The 27090-nt window shown below is 47.2% G+C and overlaps 1 protein-coding gene across 3 annotated transcripts in view; it reads right to left on the bottom strand.

The window, feature by feature from the left end:
- The window catches only part of MFHAS1 (multifunctional ROCO family signaling regulator 1), a 34350-nt gene extending 7260 nt beyond the window's left edge, over nt 1-27090 (bottom strand). For 2 of the 3 annotated variants that reach the window (XR_010430084.1, XM_064652203.1), the window contains exon 1: nt 23738-27088. Coding sequence is in view for 1 of the 3 variants with exons in the window: in XM_064652203.1 (XP_064508273.1) it covers nt 23738-26960 (3223 nt within the window). In the remaining 2 variants the exon portion in view is untranslated. Of the gene's footprint in view, nt 1-23737 lie in introns of all 3 variants that reach the window. The other variant, XR_010430085.1, reaches the window with a different exon arrangement.

Genomic DNA, 27090 nt, shown 5'->3' with positions numbered 1-27090 from the left:
AGTAATTCCAGTTTGCCCCTATAGTCTGCAATCTGAATTCACATTTGGTTTGAGTATCTCCCTGTCTCACACCTACACTCAAACCTGAACTGGCACAGCAGCTTTTAAGGAAGGAAGACACTTCTCCCAAACAAAAAGAATCGTGATGGTGATTTGCAATTCAAAGTTAAGTCTGCAAGGCAGCGTCCTCAATTACATGAGCTGTCACCCTTTGAAAACAGCACTGCATTCCATCAAGCACGTACACCACAGGGCTCCATGTCCTAGCAGTTCCCAGTTTCCAACTCCAGGTTGACTTCCAAACTGCAATATTGCTAACTGAAAACATCATCTCTGAAAGATGTGTCATAAAATCAGTGCACCATTATGCGCTTTAAAGACAGGGCAAATATCCATCAGATCTTTAACAAGAGGTGAGCCTTCATTCCCATTTCCATCTTCCCATTTCAGAAATACTTGGATGGTGATTTCTCAAGCATAGGAGATTGCTGTAGGGTAATACAGATGCCTGATTTGCAGGCAAACCCCTTCCCTTTGCTCTTCAGTCACCCTCTTTTTCTTCGTGGTTTTACCTTCCCCTCTAGGTTGCCTCTGGGATAAAGGTCACCTCACTCTGTTCCCAGTCCCATCCACATCTCCTCCAGCCCCACTCCCATTTCCTGCTGTCATACACACTGTTCCTCAGGAGAAAGGCTTTTCTCTCAATTGCTCCATGAGATATATCGTGCACCAAGTGGACAGAAGGTTACCTGTGCCTCCTTCCTATTTCTCCCCCTCTCAGCTACAGGATGTCCCACTGCTTTTCCACTATAGTGTTCTCATCCCCTTCTCTTTGCAAACTGGTCATCTTTGCTGCACAAACTCATTGCAATACTAAACCAGATATAACTGTCTAAATCACATTTCACATCACTGCTGAATAAAAGCCAGTGTAAATTTGATTGCAATATGCAATCTTAGAGCTGTAACAAGCATTGAGACACACTGCTTGGATACAACTCTCCAAGCCCAGAATCTTTTGGAGGTTTCAGAAACCTCACATTTCTATTCAGAAATTATTCAAACTGTAGGAGATTAGAAATTTCAGAAGTCTTCAGGGCTACAGTAGGGTAGGGAAGAGGAGATCTAATAAAGTATTGTACTGATCGATACAAAAGGAAAAGCTAAGTGCCTTGGCATGGGGTGGTGTTTGCTTGGTTTAACTGCAAAGTTTAAATGCAGCTGGAGCAGCTCATGTCTGCAGCACTTGTTCTGTCCTTGTGTACAGGGTACCCAGTCTGTATTTTGGTTGCACATTCCTCCATGAGCATGTCACAAATTTTACTGGAAACTTCAGTTCCGCCTGTCCTCTCTGAAAGGTTGCCTACAATGGCACACACAGAACCACAAAGCTTATCCTAGTCTTGACATGGACTTTGTTTTAATGTTAACTTCCACAGAAGCCACTAAGGTTTTAACCAAAACTCCAACTACTTCATCTTAAGGCTAAAGACTAAGATAGTTGAGTGTTTAAAGAACAACATCACTTTTCAGCAGACAAATCTGCATCACTTAAGATGATTCATCTGATTTGAGAGCATGAGCCCTATTTGCAAAGGCCCTTTAAAGCTGGGTATTTGCTGACCAAGGCCTGATGTTTAGATGCATCTAAGTCCCAGTTCAGTTGATAGCAGAGAGGCACCTGCCAAGCCTGGTTAAAACAGGCTTTCTGCAAACAGAAAGCACATGCTTTGGAAGATGCTCCTTTGCTGCCTCTCCATTTGCAATGGCACAAGTAGTGCAGAAAAGTTGTATCTGTCCCATGGCCACCTTCCTGATGCTTTGGCACAGAAACTGGTCTCCACAACTGGGTAAAATGTGCTGTACAGCAGGCTAAGGTTGAGACACAAACCAAGACCCTGATATGAAACTACCATGGTCAGTTTGGCCACAGCATAAGCTGGCTTGTAAACTCTGCCCAGGCAGATGGGCTGAGTGAGTCACGCTGCCCACACCATTTAAAAGAAACCTGCTACATGTGGGCAGTCACAGGGAAAGGCAGGGAAAAACCTTCAGCCATGCTCAAAGCTCTACCAGAAAGGCCTGTTTCCTCACAGCATTAGCCAGCTCACCTGAAGCAGATATTTCTATGTCAGCAAGATGTTCTTCACTACCACTGTTTTATCACAGAACAGACACAGCCAACTTCGTGCCACTTGCACTGGGTTCCCAGGCCAGGCCAATGCCTGCAGCCAGCAAGGATAACTGCATGTGCCAGACGGAACTTAGCTGGGTATCACCACTCAGTGCACAAGGAAGACACTTCTACTGCCATATATGCCCAGAAACATGGAAAAGTATCAGACTACAATTTTTGGTGAAATACACAGTCAGCCACATTATACCTTCTGTCCTTGATTTACTATATGACTGGGGGAGGGATGCCTCCCTCAGAGCTCCTGCCAGCCATCAGACCCACACTTGCTGAAAAGTGCACTTCCCTGACCTTTAGGAAATACCCATGAAATGCCAGATACCCATGACAAATCAGGCAGTTAAGAGGGAGGCTGACAGCAAGAAAAGCGAGTACTTGCAGAAGTGTTTGGTTACTCCATGCTGGCAGCCAGACAAGGCCAGCTGTAAGCCTACTTGGCTGCTTAACAGAGAGTAAGGTTTTGAATACAAGGAAGAAAATCCCACCATTTGCCTTCACACAGCTCCCACTGCCATGGCTGTGCTAAGTGGCATAAGGTTCCCTGTTCACATATCAAGAATTTGCAGCAAGGGCCTAAGGATGAGACACTCTGTTCAGCCTGCCATGCCATCTCCTCTCTCTCAGAGCTCCCAGGAGAAGACATTTGCACAGTATCAGCCTGATGATATTTGTCATTTTCATGCTGTCATTCCTGCTGTCTGGGCCCCATTGGGACACACTGCAGCAAGAAGTGGATGAGCAGGACATGGCCCTGGCTCTGTGGTGCTGCTTCTCTCTCTTCAGTCTGCTAGAGATCTTGAAGAGACAGTGCCCATGCTTCACGATGGGGCATGAGACAGCCAAAACCAAGCTGCTCCTACAGCTGCCCTGCTTGAGCACTGACCTACTCACTCCACCACATGTCCCAGAGCTGCTCCAACCACGGTTTTTGCAACCCAAATGCTCATATGCTCTTCTACCCTAAATCCCTTCTCACTCTTCCTCCTTGCTGAAGGGCTTCAGACAGCAACTGCTGCAAGTGGAGTTGACAGGAGATATCTCAGCCTCAACTGCTTCTCTGTCAAGCCTCCCTTGACTAATCTTTGCTTGTGACATCTCTCAGCATAGCACTCAGCAGTCATGCCTTCAGGAAAGTAGAGAAGAGAACACTTAAACACTGCCTGCATACCAAAAGTACATGTTCCATGTTTGGTTTCCAACAGCAGTCGAAAAACAGGGCTTACATGACACCCCTTTGCTTTGCATGCAGTCCTACCCCCTTTCATCCAAACAACTGCAAAGAGACTGCGGTTGGAGAAGCTACAGCTTCTCTGCCTGGCTGTTAGTTGTTTTGAGGTTCAATAGCCAGAGCACTTACACAATTAGATCAAAGCTGTCACAGAGGCAGGATGAGTCGAATAGCCACGTGCACAGATTTCCCCCTTTGCTGTAAGCACAGGCAATGCCCTCATACACTGGGATCTTGCAGCCAGCTCTACAGTAGAGAAGAAATCTGCCAGGAGTCTTGGCAGAAGGAGGGGGAAGGAGATGATGGTGTCTCACAACCAGCCTGCTTCTATTCCATGCCCTTTAAATCTTGTCTTTGCTACTCTCTGCTTAGATGAAATTAATTACTTGCTTCATACAAACGTTGCTGTGCATGATGCACAAGCTTATTCTCAAGCACTGCGCACAGAAAATACTGCTCTGTACTGGTATGAATTTTTAATATGCTCCTCACAGCACTGCCTGCATGTCACGCACAAAAATATTCCCCAGAAAGATAGAACTCTGCAGCTGATTTATTTCTGGAGTCCTGAGCGACCTTATCTACTTGGCCTGCTTGAGGCAGAGGACTGGATAGAGACCTCCAAGTTAGGATTTAATTTTCTTCTCACTAGAGGCTGTTCTCCTGGCTACAAACATAGCAAAAATAAAGAAGCTGAAAGCAGAGAAATCACAAAAGGGAGCAGAGCATGGTGAAATGCACATTATGAACAAAAGTTTCATAAGCCTCACGTTGCAGTCCCAGTTAAAGGAGCTTAATACTAGCAAACAAAAACAACAACAAAAATTCCACCCTGTGAAAGTGCCCTAGTGGGAGAGACTGCTGTGAAAAAAAAGCAACAGAGAAGACAATTCTGTTGGTAACCACTGATCACAAGGGCACACCGTTGAGCAGAACCACCCATCGGGGCGGCACATGAGCACATACTCAGGAACAAATGAGCCTGGGATTTAATACAGTTTAAAAAGAGAAACAAAAAGAAAGCTTGCTCTGGAAATGTGGAGTGGGAAAGGCAGCCAGTTGCAAGGCAAAGGGCTAGCCTGCAGAGGTAATTCCCCAAGAACAGAAGGCAATAGCACAGAGAAAAGGATATGGAGAGCAAGGGAGAGGGTTAGAGCTTTCCAAAATATGCAAAAGAAACCGATGGCAATTTGCCATTTCTCCTTTGAAGGGTTCAAGACCAAAAACGTCAACAATGACACCTTCCTTGAATACAGAGCAGTCTCCTGGGGGTGCTCAGCTCCACGCTAGAGCATCACAACTGCCAGAGGGGCAGGCTCAGCCATGGAGCTGCTGCTTGATCCAAGCACTGGAGAGCTTTCCAGCTCCTGCATTCACAGGACCAGGTGTCTGTCGAGCCATCACCTCATCTCCAAGCCTCACAGCTCTAGCTGTTGATATATATATGGCTCACCTTGAATATTCTCCCAGCTGGCTACACAGGAAATTGTTTTCCCAAGGCTCTTAATTCATGTGAGATGACAGAAACACAAAATAACCTCTGGAAACAGACAGAAGTGCTTTTCAGCTTGGAGCTGACAAGTCAAGCTTCAGGACCCAGAGCCGCAGTTTTCCAGGCCAGGAACCCCAGACCTGAGCAGAAGCTGCGCTCAGCTCAAGCCCAGGCAGCTCTTCCCCACAGCAGCTGAGATCACCCTGCACTTTATCTCCTACCCATGGAGCTACAAGACTAATTACCCTGGCAGGAAGCCTGGGGCTGTGTCAAAGGCTAAGGTGCTCTGCAGGGCCTGTCCAGGAGACACACGGAAACAGATGCTCTACCTGGCAATCACTAACTTTAATTTTAGCCACTCAGGGAAGGGGAGAGTCACACAAACACCAGCTATGGTCTGAAAGGCTTAAGGGGGTTAAACACCCTCCTCCTTCCCCAAGTCATTATAAGGTCGGCTAGATCTTAACCCTATCACAGGAGAGGAGGACATTGGCACACCTCAGTGGTTGCAAAAGCTCTAGTGAAGCCTTCAGAACTGAACTGAGAATACCTCTGGGTGGAGGAGTTGTGAGGAAAGCATTCTGGATGCTTGACTCAGTAGCTACAGGAGGATAATTATTCAAAGTACCAATTTACAACTTATACACTAATATCCCCTCAGGAGTTATTTGAGATCATCCTTTCCCAGTGTGACAGTACAAGGTTTCCAAGTATAAAAGTTGGAAAAATCTACATTTGTCCCAAAACATTAGTTAATTATCTTCTTCTCAGGCACAGAGAAGTTAATTATAGTTAGAACTGGAATTCAGTTAAAAGTAAAACAAAAAAAACCCCATTCATTTCCCAAATCACACGATTTGGTACTTACTATCTGCACACTCACAAACGAGAATGTGGAGAGCAGTAGAAAATGATCAAAACAGCTCCTTCAAAATAACTCCGGGAGCAGTCATGAAAGTTTGAGCCCTTCTGTCATCTTCTGACAGTATAACATAAGCAGCTCAGAGAAAGGATGGTTGGCATCTAACCTATTCCTAAGCCAGTGCACGTAACTGATCTACCAACCATGTGGCTACACAATGAATGCAACTTCTCTCTCCTCTTTCAGCAACCATGAAATACTGAGCACAGACAGCATTTATGCAAGGTAACACTGACATCTCAGCAAATTGCCATGAGGAGAGAAGGCTGTGACTTTTGACACTACCGCCCCTCCCAAAAAGATAAGAGAGGAGGATGAACATGATGTCATATCTCCACTCTGTTCCATCAAACTCAGTGTACTTCAAATAGTATTTCAGCATGAGTAGCTTCCCTTGTCCAGCTTCAACTCTACCTTTTCTGTTGGGCACTCCATCCTTCTCCCTGTGCAGTGGGGAAGGTGGGAGCAAGCCACGTCCTCCCATTACTGACCAGAGCAGACACTGCAGAAAGGATGTGACCAAAAGGGACAAGCAAATAGCACAGCATAAAGGCTTAGAAAAATGAGAGGAGGCACTGGGGAGAAATTGAGAAAACAAAGCATCCTCCAAATTGCTGAATATTTTGCTGTCTTTCTAATATCTAAAAAGCTTCTTGAATTAGCAGGTTGCAACACAGCACTTTCTGACGACTGCAATACAAAGCCATGAAAAATTGATTTGCCTCATTAACATTTTAGGACCTTATTAGCTGGAACGAAATTGACTGTCAAGGCATTTTAAGGGAGAGTCATGGTGTAATGAGCTCAGTGCGAATTATCCTCATCCCAGAATAGAAATAGGCCTGTCACTGAGTAACCAAGCCCAGAATCTACCTTTTGGTTATTTTTAATTCCACCCCTTCAGCCGTATCTGCCATGAGCACTTTCTCAATCTGCCAAAGCAAGGGACCAGCTGGAGAGAAAGCTGCAGCCAGCCCCAACCTGTCCTCACCCAGTAACAGCAAGGCATGACTGCAAACAGAGAATCCACCTGAACTCCAGACAAAACTGGCTGCAGACAGTTCAAACAGCAACAATTCGCACCAGTCTGAGTCCACCTTTCAGTACTTCCAAAGTACTTCCACCAAACAGTAATTCCAAAGCTATTACACCTTCATAACAGTGAAGGTGCTAAGCCTTCTTTCATCCAGATGATCAGCACAATGCAGGTTCCACTAAAGGAAAAAAAAAGAGCTCTCAATGACATTAATGTAATAAACAAAGTTAACAAGCAGGGTTCACTGAAGTTTGGAGGGAGCTACCAGGACTGGTCAGCATGCTGCTACCTCTCTGGCTCTTATGTTTGGATCACAACACATTAATAGCTGGCTGTGTGAAAAGCCAGCCCCTGGAGCAGGGCTTACAAGACTCAGTCCCGCTGACTTCCAGCCTTATGCAACTTATGAAGCAGGGCCAGACCTCTGCCTGCCCTTCTGCTAAATTTAGAGAATTAGGCAAGTCTGCAAGATATTTTTCCTCACAATAGTCTAGCTACAATACTGCACCCTGAACTGACTGATTATTTTCTGCCTGCTCCAACTCAAACACTAGAAAGCCTCGACACAGGTACAGTGTGGTGCACTTGAAGAAAAGCAATAGGAAGCACAAGCTGCAGAACTCCCTGCTGCAATACAAGGGTTCACAAAGAGACCAGACCATTTACTGGCAAGGTGTCTTTAAGCATTATTGAAGACACAAATCTCTGTGCTGAAGACAGACAAAGGCTGGAAGAGCACTTGGGTCAAGTTTTTTTCCTTGTTGACTTGCTCCTTCCCCACAAGATGTCCATGCATGCCATGCCTGAAGGCAGGATCGTGGCCATGAAGCCCCTCTTCTAGAAATTCACCGAAGTCCAGCCGGGGAGTGAAAAACATGAAGTTTCCTTTGCAGTAACCTTTTTGCTTTTATATTTTTATTATTTACTTGCCTTTTGCCAGACAAGAAAAAGGAGAACAAACCAAAACACACACGCAAGACATGCACGTACATGTCCTGCCCAACGGTTTTCCCTGAAATTAAATAATCTCCTTTCTAGGTGAAAGTAACTTGGCTCCATGAGTTGCTGTTGCCTTAGGGCCATTCCAATGCTTCAGTGTGTTCTGCAAACTGAATTGGAAGGTGCTATATTTTCAAACCTGTTGTGGTAACTATTCTCTCCCAGATCATTTAAGGTGAGATGCCTGCGCAATACTCCTCTGGAAAGCTATTTTGGTCACTCTAAAACATTTGCTGTTCAGCAGGACAAACACAGAGCCCACTTAAGCACAGGAACATTTTTTTTTTTTTACCCTTCTTCATTGACTAGTCTAAGGAGCAAAGTCTAAACATCATAGGTCCCACTCATCCTCAAATTTTAAATCAATTGTTTTACCTGGTTATTGAACTGGCTTAAACTAATCTCTGTTTTAATCTATTAACATGACTTTGTATTGAAGTCACTTTACTGCAGAATTTGGTCTATGCATGTACGTCACAGAATTTATTCTAAGCTCATGCTTAATTGAAACAAAATGCCTCCTTGGCTCTTTTCCTACAAAGCTACCTACTTTCTACTAGCTAATAACAATCCCCACACTACATGCTGACCACAGGTATGGTGTTAGCTGACTAGGAACCTGAAGTTTCCTTAATTACAAGGACATCAGATATAATTTGCTTCTCTGCATATATTTTTTCCCTTTACACTGAAGTTTCATAAGTACATCCTTAGTCAAGTGTTTCTTCCTTGTCAGACATAGTGTGGTGTAGATTTGCATCAAGCTATATAGCTAAAATCAGAGGGAGCAGAGCACTGAGACCACTGGCCAACTTTCCTCTTGGTCTCATGCGTTAGGCCACTAGAAAAGCATTGTTGGTGCACATGGCAGTGCCCAAGCAGCACTCCACAAAGCTCAGTGCCCGAGTTTCCCTGTGCCAACAGATGTAGAGAACTGATTTGTGTTTCATATCTTCTCTGTTTGGTTTTAAAAATATTTGTTATTACCAAAATTGCTGTATTCGAAGTCTGAGCAAGCTGCTGGCTTTGTATTGCTCAATGATCAAGAACAAAGCTTTGTCTATCCTTTTACCATTAATAGCTTTTACTTGTTCCCTTTCCAGAGGGGATGAAAACTAATAATTTAATTATTTTTTTTAATTTTTGTGGTGATTCTTTAGCACTTCCAATAATTTAACCATTCTTCTCTGAACCCTCTAGTTCCCTAATATCCAAACAAGTGACAAGTAATAACTGTAAATCAACAAAATAGCTAGCTTTTGCTTAAAAATACCTTTTGCCCAAGGAAAAGTGTTTACTTATAGACTTAATATTAGAGATTGTTTTACTATCTCTGCCAAAACCAATTCTTACTACTTTTTATTCTACCACTGAAATGCCTTCCAATGGTAAGTCACACCAATTCAGAAACAATAGCTTTGCTACTTAACTCCTGCAGAGCTCATTGCCTGCTAAGTGCCATCTGTTCTGGGTTCTCAGTGCCCAAAGGTAAATTGCAGCATCCATTTTTGCTGCTTAAAAATCACTTCTATGGTAGTCATGCTTACTACTGAAACAGGAGAGAGCCCTGGGGCCTGTAAAAAACTCATCAGCAGCTCAGAGAGGCAGCAGTATTGATAGGAGAACACCTAATTCCTCCACTGTCTCCTCTACTCCCCAGCACCTTCCCAGGAGATCATGGGACTGTCTCAGAGCTGAGCTCCTTCCTGGTACCCTAACTATTTGTGCTGTAAACCTGTATTACTTCCAGGTTTTCTCCAGGCAGATTTCCACCAGGTGATAACTCTGACATACTTACCAGTGTCACTGCAACACAGCCCTGGCCCCTCTCCTTCAGATGTTTCACCAACTTACCTGAACTGCAAGCTTGCTGCTCTCCTCTGAATATGCCCAGCACCAATCCCCTCAGAGGGGATCTGTCTTAGGAACAGCCAGCCTTAAAACTTCCCAGTCATTTACTCAAACTGATCGAAGAGGAGAGACATCTTAAGCATATGGTTGAGATATCCCAAGAGCGAGGACTACTGGGACTGAAAAACACATGAAGCAGCAGGATGCTTGCTCTCAAATGTCGTTCAGCACTGGAGTTCAGGCCCCTAGCCAGGCTTGCTCTGAGGGGAGGTGAAGCAAGTGTGGCTGCTGCCAGAAAAGTGGGCAAAATGCCAGCATACAGGAGGAGAGGAGGACATGTTCCTGGGCAACTCAGAGTTCACGTGTTATTTTCGACAGTTCACTTTACACAATACAATGGCAGAGCAACAACCAAAGAAACAAGATCAGTCACACACAAATGGCCATCAGAAGAGAAGCAAAGAGCACCCCTTCCCCTGCTGCACTTTGTCTAGGACCACAGTTTGTTTTGAGATGCAGGAGGCCCCAGAAGACTACCAGTGTTTTGGACGCAGAGGGTTGAAAGGGGAAGCATAAACCAGACTGGACTAGAGCGAGCCTTTCCTTCTGTCCCCTGCCACCACAAGTGTGCTCTGTGAGGGAAAAATTCAGAGAAAGCACACACCTACTAGATGCTTCTATCTGCACACATAAGGATTTTGCCTGCTTGGTGCTAGTGGAAACATGTCCCACAGCTCTGGACTTCACCACCAGCTGCCTCGGAGCCAGAGAGAAGCACCCGGCTCCCTTCTCCCTAATCTGGTTCCCTCCCACCTTCCTCAGCCTCCTGCATTTTTCTTAAACACACAAGCCAAGAGAACAGTCCTCCAAGCAAGGTAAAGTTTTATTAAAAATGACTTCTGATTAAAAAAGAGTTTTAAATCCTTTTGTAATGATGACTGGATTATCTGCATCATGCTGCATTATGCAATGAGGATAAAGCAGCATAAAGCAAGTGGCAAAAATGCCGTCTCCAGCAGAATCACAACTTTGTGGGCAGCTCCCAGTTCCAACAATCACCTGCAAGATTCAGATGGGGCTGGATACACTTGATATATGCCACAGAAGCAAAATCATGCACAAAACTTGTACAACGCAGCAGCTGCAGAGCAGAGGCTGTTTTGCAACACGGCTTTCAACCAGAGGTGCTGTTTCAAGGAAATCCTGACACTAAATACTTCAGGGAGCACAGGTAACAGTGATAAATCTCTGACCTGGAGCCTGGCCATAGGTCTGCCATAAAACATGACAACTTGTCATGCCATTCTGGCAATGAACTAGAGGCTGGGCAACTACAAGGGCCATGCTGCCAGCATTCACTCTGCTACCCAGAGGCAGGAGCAGCCATGCAGTAAGTGAACAGCCATGCTGCTCAGCTTCCCCTTGCCAGACACCCTGCCACACTTGCAGCTGCCAGCTTTTAATGGGAAGCACACTTTTAGCACCTGCAAAATGCTAGGCCAGAAATCCAAGTCACAGATTCAGTCAGCCTACTGCACTTCCCAAACCAGCTCATAAAACATATCCTCTCATCACACTCTCTCCAATCCAATGGTTTGTTAGGGGAGGACATTTGTTTATTTTCAACCTTTTTTTTTTATCAGATCCCCGTGTGAATAACTTTAGCATGGTTGTGCCTTGTTCAGCAACATTTTCTTAACACTGCAGGCACTCAAAAATGTGCATGTGTGTATGTACATAACATGGTAGGCACTCTTTTGTCAGAGAAGATGTGATTTCTTTCAATGAAGGACAAAGGACAAGTTAAAAGTAACAGGCAGCTTCAAAAACTTTATGATAGCTTTCTGTTACAAAAGATGACAGAGAAAGACACTTTTTTTTTGATCCCAGGGGAAGGTTCCCAAACTTTTCTTTCATCCAAAGAAGTCTTTACTTTGGCTGAGCCTTGGAGGCACAAATATGTTGTTTAGGAAAAGAGACAAACAAGACTCAACTCTTGACCATTTATTTCAGCATCTCATCCTAGTGAGCTGACCACAGCAGCTACTTGCTGAGCTGAATTATTTGCCTATGCAAGCATCAGTTAAGATCTTGTCAAAATCCAGTAACGATCACCTCAGTGCCTGTAGGGCTCCCTCAGGGCACATGCATGCTCCTTTGAGAAACTACAAACTTCTCCCTTACTCAAGCTGTCATGAAAACATCATCAATGCTAGATCACAGCATGATCCTTCATGTGACAGCATGAGCAAGACTCCTTGCCCAAAACTCCTGACAGCACAGGTTCAGGTACAGAGATCTGACTGACCTTTTAGTGAGGACAAAAAACACTGCAGTTTCATTCCCTATGTATCCCTCTGGCGCCATCATGAACCTGAGCAAAAGTATCTGGAGATGACTAAAGTTTCAGAGTGAGGAACCTTTCTACACAACTGTCTGTCGGAAGCTTACAGTTATAAAAAAGTGAGACATAAATTCTTGCTTCACAGATTTCTGGGATATTGCAGCCAGCAAGCAATGGTGTCTCTTCCCAACACCCCAGTTGCTTGCCTTCAGTCCATCTCAATGAAAGCAGGTGTGGGATGTTCGGAAACAAGTCAGAAGGCTGCTGAAGCACAGCAGTCAGCTGTAATAAAACATGAGCTCAAAGCTCCACAGAGCCAGTTTTAACAAAGGAGATGGCTTAAAAAACCAACCAACCAAAAAACCAACCAACTAAAACGAGTAAAAAAGTTTGAAAGTTTGAATTATATATTCCTGACAACAAGAGCTCAAGGTGCTCCAGCAGAGCATGATTACACCAGCGCATTTTCCAGATGGGAATGGCTCAGTCCTGGTCCTAACAGTGTACAGTGAAAGGAAGTCCATGTACTAAAGAGACCTGTGAAACCAGAGGCATGGCTAGTTCCTACAAATTCCCATTGTGCGTGAAGTTGTCTCCCCACTTTGGTGCCAGTAAAACAACATCTTTCTTATGTTGTCCTCCTAGAATCTAGAGGATGAGTAAGGTAGTGGGGTCTGCATGTGTGTGTTAAAATCCATCACCACTCCTGCTCATTATAAGATGCTGAAAAATTTAACTGCCATCAAAGCTCTGAGCCCCACAGACCCTCTCCGAGTGGGCAGGACTCGAGAGAGCTGAGTAGGATTGTCAGGGGGCCCCAACACAGTGCTGGCACATGTTCAGCCTGAGCAGGCTGCCCTCAGAGCCCTGAAGCTGCAGCACAGCTGCCTGACTTCACAGAAACAAATTTCTTCTTTCACACTGTAGCCATCACTTAGTGCCCAACCAAAATAGATTTAAGCTGTTCCATAGTAAAAATAACAGCGACCAAGAAATGTTATGTCAGATCACAGGAAGGGGAAGCTCTTTTTTGTTAGATTTTCTAAGTTTAGCCACTTTGATATACCGGAGTCATATGGATATGGGAATTTTCCATATCTAGTGTGTGCATCCTTGTCTGAAATAAGAGCATGAAAATCTCTCTCGGGCAAAGAAAGAGGCTGTTCAAAAGGAAGATTTAGAGAAACGCACGGGGAGCTGAAAACTCATCTGATTACACAACATGTGTAAGTAGGCCTGGTGCTTGCTGCTGACTCCCTGGTTTGGAAACCTGCCACCAAGCACCCTCTGCTGCAGCACATTCAACCCCATCCAGCAGTTCTGCCTATAAAATTGTGGTGGGTGGATGGATGCCAGACACCCACCAGAGCTGCTCTATCACCCCCTCCTCCACGGGACAGGGGAGAGAAAATACAATGAACGGCTCAAGAGCTGAGATAAGGGCAAGGAGAGATCACTCACCAATTGCCATCATGGGCAAAACAGACTTGACTTGGGAAAATTAGTTTAATTTTTTACCAATCAAATCAGAGAAAGGCAGTGAGAAATAAAGGCAAACCTTAAAATACCTCTGCCGTACCCAGCCCTTCTTCCTGGGCCCAACTTCACTCTTGACTTTTTCCCTCCTGACTTTATCTCATCCCTCTCCAGTGGCACGGGGGGTGGGGGGGAAGGGGTGTTGCAGTCAGTTCATCACAGATTGTCTTTGCTGCTCCTTCCTCCTCAGGGGAAGGACTCCTCACATTTTTCCCTGCTCCAGTGTGGGGTCCCTCCCACAGGCTGCAGTTCTTCATGAACTGCTCCAGCGTAGGATCCCGCAGGGTCACAAGTCCTGCCAGCAAACCTGCCCCAGCATGGGCTCCCATGGGTCCACAGGTCCTGCCCAGAGTCTGCTCCAGCACAGGCTTCTCATGGGATCACAGCCTCCTTCGGGCACCCACCTACTCCAACTGCAATTGCTGCTGCACAGGGTTTTGATAGGCTCAGCCTTGGCCAGTGGTGGGTCCATCATGGAGCCATCTGGCATTGGCTCTGTCAGACAGAGGGGAAGTTTCTAGCAGCATCTCAGAGGCAACCCCTGCAGGGCTCCCTGTGCCCCATTCCCGATACCAAAACCTTGCCATGCAAAACCAATGCAAAAATACAACCACACACAGCAAGGAGGTAAGACACCCTATGCAGACCAGGAGAGGAAACACACACAAAATCATCTATCTCTTCCTCTCATTGCAGTAGCACAGACATATTAAAAGGATAAGTTTGTCCATCTCTTTCCACCTGAATTGTTCTGGCAGCATGGACTTGTCCACCTGCTTACTCCTCTCTGGATACAGCATGCTGGCTTCCAGAAGATACAGTCCAGATGAGGCTTCCCCAAGAAAGCCAACTCATCCAAAGGACTACCTGGGGACTACTTTGAGCCAGAACTGATTATCCCAGCTCTCACTGCTTGTTCCTGGTCTGGCTGCTCAGCAATATGGTGGTGCAAGATGGAGTCACTCAAAAAGTTCAACAGTGGGACAGAGGCTGGCTGGTTCAAAGAACACAATAAGGCAGTGGAGGCCAAGCCAGCAGCTGTTCTCTCAACCTACAGTGCTCTTTAAAACCAGCTTAGGCCCAGGAACAGCTTCCCATGACTGAGTGAGAGTTTGGGACCACACAGCTGCTGCTCAGTCAGAGACCAGTTTTTCTGGATTTATGATTTCCCATGCCCTTGGACTACTCCTGGGCGAGTCTGCAATTTGCAAGACGCCTCCCACACTGCAGATCTCTCAACGGAGGTGTGCTGAGCAGCTCAGCTGCAACCCTACTATTTCTTCTGCTCCAGCTCCTATAGGTCCCATCATGACTAAATCCCCCTGCTAAGGAAGGTCATTGTTCCTGTGAGCCACTCCCCACTTCACAGATAAGGAAGACAAAGAATTACAAAAGCGATGGGACAACTAAGTTATGTACCTGCCTCAAATCCCTTTGCTCCCATATAGACAATGCCCCGGCTGCTCTGCTCTTTTTTGGAGAAGAACCAAATGAAAAAGACATAAATAACTTGAAACATTCCCTGTCACACACCACAGTAAGTACAGCTGCATATTATTATCTGTTGAGGAAGTAATCCTGAAAAGTGCAAAGATTAGCAATTTTACAGACAATTATGCTATTTTCCCTATAATGCAATAGAGGAGAACACGTGTACAGACTGGTGAGTTATCCACAATATAAATACAGACAGAGAGTGGAAAGATACAAATGCAAATGTCAGGAAGGTCAATACGAGATGACTGCTTATCAGAATGGATTGCTATCACAAGCCATTACCCCATTTTTTAGTACTTCATTCTTGATCATCTCGATCACCGTAACAGGAACAACCTAAAACCTCTACAGAAAGCGAAGGAGGAGGGAGCTTTCCCAGAATGGTCTGGGAGGTCTGGGTTCCTTCATGTAACACAAATAAAAATACTTATCTAAACTGGACTCTTGGCAAGCATCACCCTAAAAGTGGGTAAAGGGGAAGATATCTTGGTATTGCTTTCATACAGAGTCTTATAGAAATGCACTTAAACAAGCTTGTGAAACCCCCCTAATAAAAGCCCAGCAGAAGTCTCCCATCATCTCATTAGCACAATTCAATGTAACCTAGATCAACAACAATACTCCTCCTGGAATATTCAAGCACCACATCTGAGTCAGCGTGTGGCAAAACAGGACAGGTCTGAACAGGATTTGAGATGCAGCTTTATTTGGTGCTGAAGGTTACTTGCCCTTACATCTCAGTTTAGTCTGATCCTCACAAAGTGCTCAGTTTAATGGACTACCCCACAGAAGCATCTTCCTCACCTCAATGCTCATTTGCTCCATGCAGAGCCTGCCATGCTGAACTGTCAATTCAAAATTAATGTTACTTTGTAAAGTCTCTACGTACTAGGCCACCTTCACACCCATCCCCTAGGAGTCCCACATAGCCACAGCTAAAACTAGTAAGTAGCTACTCTCTGTAAACCTTTGGGAGAAGCTCAGAGCTCTTGAAAATGACCACTGGGAATAAAAGACAAAACTGAAATTAAGGTTTCGCTTTAAACCACAACCACCTCCAGCAGGCAAGCACTCCAGCAGTCACAGCTCAGTCTGAACACAGCCTTCACCCACTGGCCACAGGCAACTCACCCCTGACCACGGAACCTGCAGCAGTCCGAAACCACACTACCACTGACCATGTCGGCAACCCAATCAGTGCATTCAGCACCACGTTTTGGCTAGGAAAATACCACAAGTACAAAATGACTTCAGCCTCCAGCAGCCTGCTGAGGTAGAACCATAAGCCCTCAAAGATGGTCCATCTGAACACCCTGAATTACACTGCTCCCAAAGCCAACCAGTCAGTTTTTTCACAGGTCTTGAACCCCTCCAGTCCCAGTTCTTACATCTGGTTCCCAAGAAAGAAGTTGCTAGAGGACAAAGCTCTCCCAGTTCCTCAGCTGGAACAAAGGCCACATTCAGGTGATCTTTCCACTGAAGACTGTTAACTGCATCTGCTCAACAGCTTCTAAAAACACCAAGGCCTCCTCACCCTCTGTATAGAACACAGTATCTTCACACTGTGGTCACCAGAATCCCATCAGCTCTCCTGATATAGGCAAGATCACTGTATAGCTTAAACCACAACAAGCAGACCAAGATTCCTACAATCTATCCGCATTGCTTTCTCAGACCCATGTGTTCATAGCTAGTCAAAAGCACTGACATATTTTGTTTGCAGCAGCAGGAGTTTGTTATAACTGACAAAGTACTTTAGGCACTCCCTTCCTGCTCCTTGTCCCTAAGAGGTGCTCCCTTAAAAAGCACATCCACAAGCTCACCTGAGAAGAGGTGGTCTTATTTGGCACCAGCCAGCCCTCTCACAGGGCTTACTCTCACAGTTGTCCACATCTGCATGACAAGTGCAACTACCACAAACAAGGACAGGGAGAGAAAAGGACATAACTGATCATCTTGTGTTCAACTCCCAGATCACAGTCTTCTTTACACATCTACAGAAGTTATTCTTCCTCTGCTCAGGACATGGTGGGGCAGAAGGGAGATGATAGTAAAAAAATTTGTACATCAACAACTTCCAAGAATTCAAACCCCACACAGAACTTTTTGCTAAATACATTTTACCCTTTCTTCCCTGGCAAATTGCTTTCAAGAGCCAAACAAATAATCTGCACTATTACTAGCAAATTACTAACAGGAGAGCACGCTAGGCTATCACAGTTGCCTGCTTAATACTGCAAAAGCAACAGGAAACTACAGCATACAGAAGAATTATGTACCAGATGCACTCTTATTTTGTTTTTAAACTGACACTTGTTTTTTTCACAGCTCTATCTCGATGTCAAGTAACATGTTCACATCACCAAAAGGCCACAATGATTCAGCACCATTGGTGATTTTCCACCATCCTCTCCCGAGATGCAAAAGGACCCTGTAATACATCTGCATGTGGATCAAGCACATGCAAAATCTCAACCAAACTTACATGGGAAAACTTGTCACACTGAAGCATTTCTAGAAGGAGGCACCACACCACCAGATATGCCTGCACACGAGACGATGCAAAGCACAGTTCATGGCACCTGTGTCCGCAGCATGATGAAGCAGCACACGAATCAGTCCTCACATAATTAACTGACTCTGAAGAGAGGAAAACCTACATCAACATTTCATCTCATCCCCAGAGTCAGTAGCCTTTAAACACATCTTACACAATGAAACAAAGAATCATTTGGTACTGAGCATCTCTTTTTATAGGTCATTTCCTACAAATTTCAGCGACTGTAATAAAAAATGCAAACCAAAAACACAAACAAAAAAAAAAGCAATGCACTGAAGGCCAAGAACTCTGCTTTGCTTCACTAATCAAACCAAAAAGATCCACTCAACCAAATCTAGTGTTTCCCTGGTTCAGTGATGGCAGCTCAAAGTCCAGAGGCTCAAAGCCCAGCAATGACTCCCATGGGGAACAGGTCAGGGCAAGACAAGTTGTTAAGGAACAAATCAGAAGAGCTTTCTTATACCAGAGCTGACATACCAGGAAACCTTTCCTTTATCAGAAACGCGTAGGAACTTTTTGCATAAGGAAGAGGATTTCTTCAAGCAGTGTTAAATGTGCATGTTGCCATTCTAATTGCAAGTAATTTTAGCAAGTTCTATATTAAGGGCTTTAAAAAAAAAAGCCCCCAAACACACACGAAGCAATGCACATAATACAAAGTAACCAGACACTGCAGGACAGCTTTAAGAAGGCAATTCAAAACCTCAGCCTCTCTTCTGGCATCCACATTCCCTCCCATTCCAAGCTAGATGGTCAAGCACAAGCCCAGCTCTGCACTGGCTGTTTCAGTTCTCTCCAAAGACTGGCTCCCACATCTACACCCCACCAGGCACAGTCCCATGGCAGCCATCCATGGCGCATACCACACTCTTCCTCTGGCAATTTCTCTGCCTCCAAGACCACAAAATATTTGTTGTCTCTTTCAATGTGTTTTGTAAATTAGAGGATGCCACAGCCACTAAGCAAGGGGACTTCAAACGCTCACCTTGCAACACACAGCTCAATGTGAAGGAAATCTCTAAAAAACCCTAGTGGCAAAGAGGGTGCTACCGTGTTTCTACACTAGTACCTACAGAAGTCACACCACTCTAGGTTGTCAGTTCAGCAGCACGGAAATCAGCTCTAGTTGGTAAACTAAATTATCCATGCTAACAGAGCTACAAAATCACACTTCAAAATGTGAAAGCATTTTGCCCATCTTCTGCAAGGGACACAGATCCTAACTTTCTTATGTCTCCATTCATTCAGTCAATTATCCATGCTAATACAGCTACAATTATCCATGCTAATACAGAATCACACTAGCTTCCCCAAGCCCAACAACCAATCTATGCTGCTCTTCTCCTGGATCACAGGGCCCTGTTCAGCTTCATCCTGACACCCAGATCATCCATGTCCAGAGCTCACACGGTGCTGAAGTCTTGCCACCCTGTCTCCGATTATGCCACAGTACTCTGTTGAAGACACAGCCTGCAGGATAGTGTGACAACAGCCTCAAAGAAGCCATGGAATCTACTCTGAAAGTCAAGCAAAAAGACTCCACCCTCAAATGGGAAAAATAGAAGGCTGCCAAATGCTAGCATCGGGCTCTATAACAAGCAGGTGTTACTCTACTGCAATTGCCTGTGAAAAGAACCCCAGCTGCTTAAAATGTAACTACAAAGCACAATTAGATACCTGACATCAGCCTTTCATTGAGCAGCAGCTCAGATTTTGGAGCAACTTCTGAGCTCTTCTGACATAACCAGTCTCACCTGCTCTTGCCTCACCTTGCATGGGTAACTTGACAGCGTGACACATCATGGGATCTTCCACCTCTCCATGTCCTGAGTCCATCTCAGCCACCAAGGGAGTTCTTGATTGCTTTTGACTCCAATGCGGGGACGGTGAGCATGGTTCACTTTGAATCACGTGCATAAGGTGGCCTAGTTAACCCTGCTCTAGCCATGACAGAGAGACTCACGGGGGAACTACACTGTATCTCCATCTGAACCCCTGAAGGTGACTGGCATATAATCCCTGCTTCTGTTCACCTTTGATGTGGGAGACAAGCAGAGTAGAGGCTTGTGATCTCCCTGCTCTGATACCTCAAGAAGAGGAAAGCAAGACAGGTGGGGAGATGTGCACTTCCTCTTCACAGGAGACCTCTTGCTAGTCCTCCAGCATCTCAAAGCTCCCCAATTGCTCTGGCACATCCTTTGGGAAAGGGACTGCTAGGCTCTCACAGTGTCTTTGTCTGTGGCTTTCCATCTTTGTCGTATTTTTATTCTGTGAAAACCCAGATCACCTTGTCTTGTGAAAGCATTTTGCCCATCTTCTGCAGTGGACACAAGCCCTGGCTTTCTTATGTCTACATTCATTCAGCCAACTTTACAGGCAGGAATAAAAGAAAACCACCAGTCAAAGATAATCCCTTTCCCCCTCCCCCCCCCCCCAAACACCAAAAGAATCACACACAGGACATCAGGACACCTTGTACAAACCACAGTCTGGAAGAGCCTGGGGTGGCCCAGACCCAGCCTGGCACAGGGCAAGAGGAGACAGTAGCAGGGCAGTTAGCAGGTGCACATGAATGCAGGCTTGGAAAATCCAGTCACATTTGTCCAAACAAAGCACACGTGTCTACTATCAGACAGATGGCAAATCACCTCCACCCCCCAATCCCAAGTCACTTAATAGCTTATGGGACATGAATAACCTAAAAGCCCTTCAGTCCAGGGGCTAAAAGAACATCACATACAAATCTGAGCATTTCACAATGCCTGTGACAACCTAACTGAGTTCTCATCGTCTTGGACTGGTGAATCATTCTTGTTGGTCACTTCAAGCAGGGATACGCCTTTCTTAGCCTGGCAGGAAAACTTTTATTTATATGTACTGCAAATGTAAAGCACAAAAAAAATTCAACACACCAAGTTGTTTTCAGCCGAGTGGATGACTGCAGCCTCAAAGCACACTAAGATTCCAGCTCAGATGCCAATTCCGTTACTATTTCACCCAGCTAAAAAATTGTTTCAAATGAAAAAACTTCCTTAAAAGGACCCTAACAAGGCATTTTTATATCACTTTCATTCACTGTTTGTTTGCAATAAAGCCTCAGAAGACTGAATCCAAAATCTCAATTCTTATTAACCATTTCTATACACAGTAGCTTGTTCCTAGGGTATTTCTTTATTATCCATGGAAGTCACAGCGTGCCTGCATGGGACAGGGTGGAAAGGGAAGAGGAAAAGCAATGATTAATCCTCAACACATGAACAACCAAGACCCCTCTTTGAAGGGGATTCCAATAAAAATTTTGGATGACCAAAGAATGCACCATCCGTTTCATGAATGACGACACAGATTGCACAACCACACACACAGCCAGACTGCACTTCCATTTTTGAGCACAAATTTGGCAGTGTCTCCACAGAAATATTTCCCTTATTAAGGTCAACAGGCTGCAAAGCAGTTCTTCAGTGCAGTCCTAAAAAGCCCACAGACCTATTTAAGAATTGCCAGGGATTTTCACTGAAAGAGCTTGGAAGGAAAATGACATCTCCCTCACTACATATTTTTGTAACATTAGACCCATCTCTTTCCTACATCTTGTCAAAAATGACACCAACCATGATTCACTTGCATGACAGCAAGCTTGACAGCATAACTTTAAACATGTACACCTCCTGATCAACAAAATCAGGAGAAAAAAAAAAAATCTTGAGCTTCACCATTGCCATTCAGGGGCTCTTAAACAGTCCTTTATTCATAGAGCAGATACACAGCAAAGAATATTTTAGATTAAATGCAGACATACAGGCCTCTCCAAGCCAAATCACAGTTCACATTTTTCCTATTTTCTAGATCACAGCTGGGCTAGATTTAATCATCATCCAAGACGACAAGCAGGTTTCTCAATAAACTGCAGCCTTTATTCACTCTTCAGCACTTCCACAGATCAGCTTTGCCTTTGAAACATGCGTGTCTGCTGTTCTCCCAGCTAGACTCGTGTAGTATCCATGTTAAGAAAGTCATCCCCTGCCCCAAGGTAGGATCGCCTGGGATGCTGTCCCGTGCCCCTGGCAGCAAGGCCTGACTTCCCCCCTTGGAGTGCTTCAGAAATTCTGCAATCCCCTTTCCACAGGCAGCATCACCCAGGTGGCATTCGGAGACCTGGCACATGAACCCCAGCTCCTCTCACGCTCAACACACTGCTTACTTGTGCATTCCCTTCCCAGCACACCTGACCTGGTTCCCAGGTGAGAACAACCCTTTCCTACCTCTAAGGAAACATATATGGCACAGCTAAACCCATTAAAGAAAAGGCCCTTTAACTTCAATGCCCCTCTCATGCTTCTGGACCTGCTCTGACTGTCACCGGTCAGCAATGACACCAATTGCCTGCAGACAGTCTGGCACTTCTTCAAATTTCACTTTTAATGCATTATCTACTCACAGGCAAAAAAGAAACAGCCAAAAAACATTCACCAAATAAAAAAAAAAACAAAAAACAAAAAACAGATACATGACTGCAGACTCGAATTCACAAACTAAGCCTTCAATAGCTTCCTGTTACACCAGCACATTGCACATATAGTTGGCTATCTTGACTAATTTTGGTGGGGTTTTTTGAGGGGTTGTTGGTTTGTTTGGGGGAGTTTTTTCAGGTTTGGTTTTTTTTTTTTTGGAAAGCAGATCACATTTCCTCAAGCACCACGTCAGCAGCAAGATACCACTCAGTGTCTCACAGCATGGGTTCAACCCCCAGCCCAGTGGCTCTTACATAAGCGAGCACCTAGAGGGAGATACAATCAAAGCAACTAGGATGCAGGCCGAGGAGCAAACACCATCTCCTTATTCTCAAGGTCCAGAGAGAAAAAAAAAAAAAAAGAAAAAAGAAACCAAACCCCCAAAAAACACGCCTTATTAGTCACATTTGCTTACGAACCAATTCAGCACCATTGGTTGCTTTAACTCAAATCATACTGCAGTTCCCCCCACAATTTCAGGCTACCTGTAAATAATGTCCAACACACCTCCAATATGGCTGTATGTGTGTGCAAAAATACACATTTCTGGGGTGCTGTTCACAGTGCACAGTGTGTTTTGATTTCGTGCAGATTTACACATCAAAGAACCTTTCCCATGGCCCCCAAAAGCCGCAGAGCAAACCCAAGCAGAGCAAGGAGGACACTGGTTAGGAGGCAGTACCTGCACACCTACAAAGTAAAACAGATGCTGTTGGAAAACAGCACCAATAAAAATCACAAGTTTAGAAGTGAGAGCTTTAAAAAGCACCACGATTAGTCACATTCCAGAGGAAGGAGATTATGCTTTTTTTGTTAGATTAAGGAGGAGAGTGTAAGAAAAATAATTGCTCTCAATAATAGCTCCAAAAGGTGCAGTCTGGGAATCATTTCTAGGTGAGACACTTAAACAAAGAAGATGGAGCATCCCTCTCTCTTCGGGGAGGAATGCTTCCTGCTGGAGACAGGGTTCAGATACCAGAAAGTGCTTTTTACACGGGGCTATGGAGACCAACACACCCATTGTCTACCAGGAGGGGCTTTCCTGCATTCAGAAATGCTGCAGCACAGGCCAGGTTTTGGGGGTGGAGGGTTGAAGGAGGGGGTAGGGGACACCTGCAATCTTTTAGGCATCTCCATCCATGTTTACAAACTGTCCCAAGTGGAAGCTGTGGGGTAAAAGGAATTAGGAAAAAAAAACCCAAATCACAAAACCCACCACAGTTCCATTCAAAGGAATCAAAACAAGGAGAAGGACAGATCAGTGCCTTTTCAACAATGGCACCACCAACTCCCAGGGCCAAAACCCAAAAAAGCAGAGAGAAAAGGCACAGGCAAAAGGGGTTGTAACACTCGCCTCATCTCAGAATAGGGTTATTTTAAGCCTGTCTCCCTGGAGCTACCCTAATATTTTCTCTCATGACTCAAATCACAGAGGAAAGGAGTTAGAGCAGAGGAGAAAAGAAAAAAGAAACAAAAAAAGAAGAAACGGAGCTAAGGCTGACACGGGGCCACGTCAGAAGGGGCAAAGCCCCAGAAGAGATGAAAGGCAAGCTGAGCTGTGCCTTACCTGGAAAAGTGTGTGGGTTGGGTGACCCTCTTTTAAGGCACTTTGAACAGAGGACGTGCACAGTGTAGTACAGGCCCGGCCATTCCTGGAGCAGGACATTCAGTTCTTCCACTAAAGGCGTAATAGCTTGCCAAGCTGTCCAGATATTTGGTAAGGACGCATGACTAGCGATAGACAGAGTGTCTGGCTGCAGAGCTCCCCTGGCAGGCCGGTAACTCACCACCACAGGCACCTTTCCCCGGTAGGCATAAATCTGGTATTTGCCATCTGACCGCTGAACCACGTGGCTGTTGATCTGGACACTGTAGCGTGCAAACAAGCCGGGTGGGAAAATGAATGGAAAGCTATATTCAATCTGCAGCTGCTCGACCAAGAAGGACTGTCCGCTCAGATTGGTGCCGTTGATCCACGCCTCTGCATGGGGCACCTCGTTTTTCACGTAGCAGGGAAACTTGTACCAAGCAGCCGCCCCATTTAAGGGCTTGCATTTGGGTTTGTTGACACAGTAGCATAGCCCCATCTTCTCCAGCAGCTCCAGGATGAGCTGCAGATCCTCCCGGCTCTGGATGTGGGGCTTAAGGAGGAGACGGATAACATGGGCAGGGAGGAGGCCATGCAGCAAGAAGCCCTCCACATAATGATGGAGCTGAGTGGTCCTCAGTTCGTCAATCTGAGTGTCACTGAGCAGTTTCTGGAGCAGCACAGTGGCATCCCGCTGGCAGAAGACATTGAGGATGTCAATGAGCCGTGGCAGGTTGTGGAACACGTACTCCCGCAAGGTGAGGTGCTCCTCAAAGTAGAGCAGCTTCCCACTCTCGTGCAGGTAGGACAGGGCACTCTGGAGCCGATCCTCTGTCAGACCCGCCTGCAACCCCAACCGGGCCGAGTCCCACCAGCTAAGCCACAGCTGCTGAGCTTGTGGCTGGAAGTGCAGCTCCTCCAGCACTTGCCAGGATTTGGGCAACACTCGATGCAGGTTTGGGAAGATATCCCGGTGCTCAGCCACGGAGAGGAGCTTGTCCCGCAGACGACGCACCTGGCAACGGTCCTGGCAGCTGAAAGGCAGCACTGGAGAGAGGATCTGTGGGCGGTGGTTGAGAAGGTACTGAAACTGGGCCTTCTTTCGCCGCAAGTTCTTGTCTGAGACCCCGTAAAAGGCAGCATGCGGGCTGGAGCAGCGCAGGTCAAAGTCCTGCCCCAGAGCCTCATCCACCTGCTGGACTAAGCTCTGGAGTCCCTCAGCATCCCTCTTTTCTTGCTGAGCAATCTGGTGATGGATGTCCAGGCACTTCTCTTCCAACTCCCGCTCCGCACAGAGGTCAGCATGGGTTCCCACCATGCACACCACAGCATGGGGCACCTTGGAACTGAGCCAGTGCAAGAAATAGCCCACAGAGGGGTAGAAGTGCTGAGGGACGTAGGCACTCAAATTCACCACCAGCACGTACAAGGCTCCAGGAGAGAGGAAGAAAGATTGGATCACATCATAACTTGGGTCCCCCGCCAGCTCATACACAATGAATGTCAAGCCCCTCTCTGCATCCGCTGTCCAGTCCATCACCTCGATGCCCTTGCTGCCTCCTGACAGTCCTAGTCCTGAGGGTATTTCAGGGGCATTTGGTGGCAGTGATGGTGCAGGGCATGGTGTCTGCCCTTTCACTCGCTGAGAGGGGACGTGAGAAGGGATGTCCTGCTGCTCAGCGGGGAGACGTTCCTGCTGCTCAGCGGGGAGATGTTCCAGCTGCTGCATGACAGGTACCCTTGCTGAGGAAATGTCTTGAAGCTCAGGGAAGGGGCAACATCCAACTGGCACTTTCCCAACGTCCTGATGCTTGCCAGGAAACCCTCTAGGCTGGGTGTTCCCTGCCTCCAGGCTTCCCATATCCGCTCTCTGCCTATCTTCCTCCATGAGGCATCGTCTCAGCAGGGTCTTTCCTGCATCCTTTAGGCCCATGAGGACCAGCTTGAGGCGGGGTTTGAGGGCAGGCTGGGAGTGGGCCAGCTCTTGCTGGTAGGCTGCGATGTAGGGGATGCCTTTCATGCACACCTCATAGGGGGGCTGGATGAGGGGGTTATCTTTGATCTTCCACAAGGTGACACGGGAAAGCTGCCCGAAGCCCTCAGGCAGGATGGCGATCTGGTTGCCTTGCAGGACCAGCTCCTCCAGGCTGTGGAGGTGCACAATGGAGTCAGGCAGATAGCGGATACGGTTGTTGTCCAGCCAGAGGGTGCGGAGCTGGTGGAGCTGACAAAGGCGAGGGGGAAGCAAGGTTAGCTGGTTGCGGCTCAGGTAGAGCTCCTCCAGACTGTGCAGCGCCAAGATGGCAGAAGGGAACTCCCCCAGCAGATTGGAGGACAGGTTCAGCATCTTGAGCCGCTGCAGCCTGCCGAAGCCAGCAGGCAGGGCCTGCAGCCGGTTGCCGTCCAGCATGAGGCTCTCGAGGGCGCTCAGCTGGCAGAGGCCCTCGGGCAGGGCCACCAGCCCGGTGCCGCTCAGCCAGAGGATCTTGAGGCGGCGGAGGGCAGCGATGCCCTCGGGCAGGGCCCCGAGGTGGCGGTTGCCAGAACAGTCGAGCTCCTCCAGGGCGGCCAGCTCCAGCAGCGGGGCAGGGAAGGAGGGCAGCAGGTTGTGGTCGACGTCGAGGGTGCGGAGGTGCCGCAGGCGGCCCAGGCCCTCGGGCAGGCGGCGCAGGCGGTTGAAGCTGAGGTCGAGCTCCTCGAGGCAGCCGAGCTCGGCGAGTCGCGGGGGCAGCCCCGGGCCCTCAGCGCCCAGCTCGTTGTGGCTGAGGCTGAGCTTGCGCAGGCCCCGCAGCCCCGCCAGCGCCCCGCCGTCCCCCAGGCCCCGCAGCCGGTTGTGGCTGAGGTCGAGCTCGGCCAGGCGGCCCAGGTGGCGCAGGGCGGCGGCGGGCAGGCGGCTCAGCCGGTTGCGCCGTAGGCTGAGCACCCGCAGCCCGCTCAGGGCGGCGCCCACCTCCTCGGGCAGCTCCTCCAGCCCCCGCCCGCTCAGGTTCAGCGCCTCCAGCTCCCCCAGCGCCGCCGCCGGCGGGGGCGTGCGGCGAGTCGCGGCGGCGGCGAGGGGCGGCGGCGGCGGCGGCCCCCCCGGCGGCCCCGCGTCCGGCTCGGGCTCAGGCTCGGGCTCGCCGGGGCCGCCCCGCAGCTTCCGTGCGCGCAGGGCGGCGTCGCGCCACAGCCGCACCGCCTTCGGGGGCTCCGTCTGAGCCATGGCCGGGGGAGCGGGCCCCCGCCCCGCCCGACCCTACCTGCCGCCGCTGCTGCTCGCCATGGGCGCGGCCGCGCTGAGCGCCGCTGCCGCCGCGGCGGGCTCGGGGCTCCCCGCGGCTCCGCGCCGGCAC

This window comes from Pseudopipra pipra, chromosome 4 (genome assembly GCF_036250125.1).
Source record: "Pseudopipra pipra isolate bDixPip1 chromosome 4, bDixPip1.hap1, whole genome shotgun sequence".
Classification (NCBI taxonomy): domain Eukaryota; kingdom Metazoa; phylum Chordata; class Aves; order Passeriformes; family Pipridae; genus Pseudopipra; species Pseudopipra pipra.
Note: the sequence above shows the minus strand (reverse complement) of the source record. Positions and strands in the feature narration are given on the sequence as shown.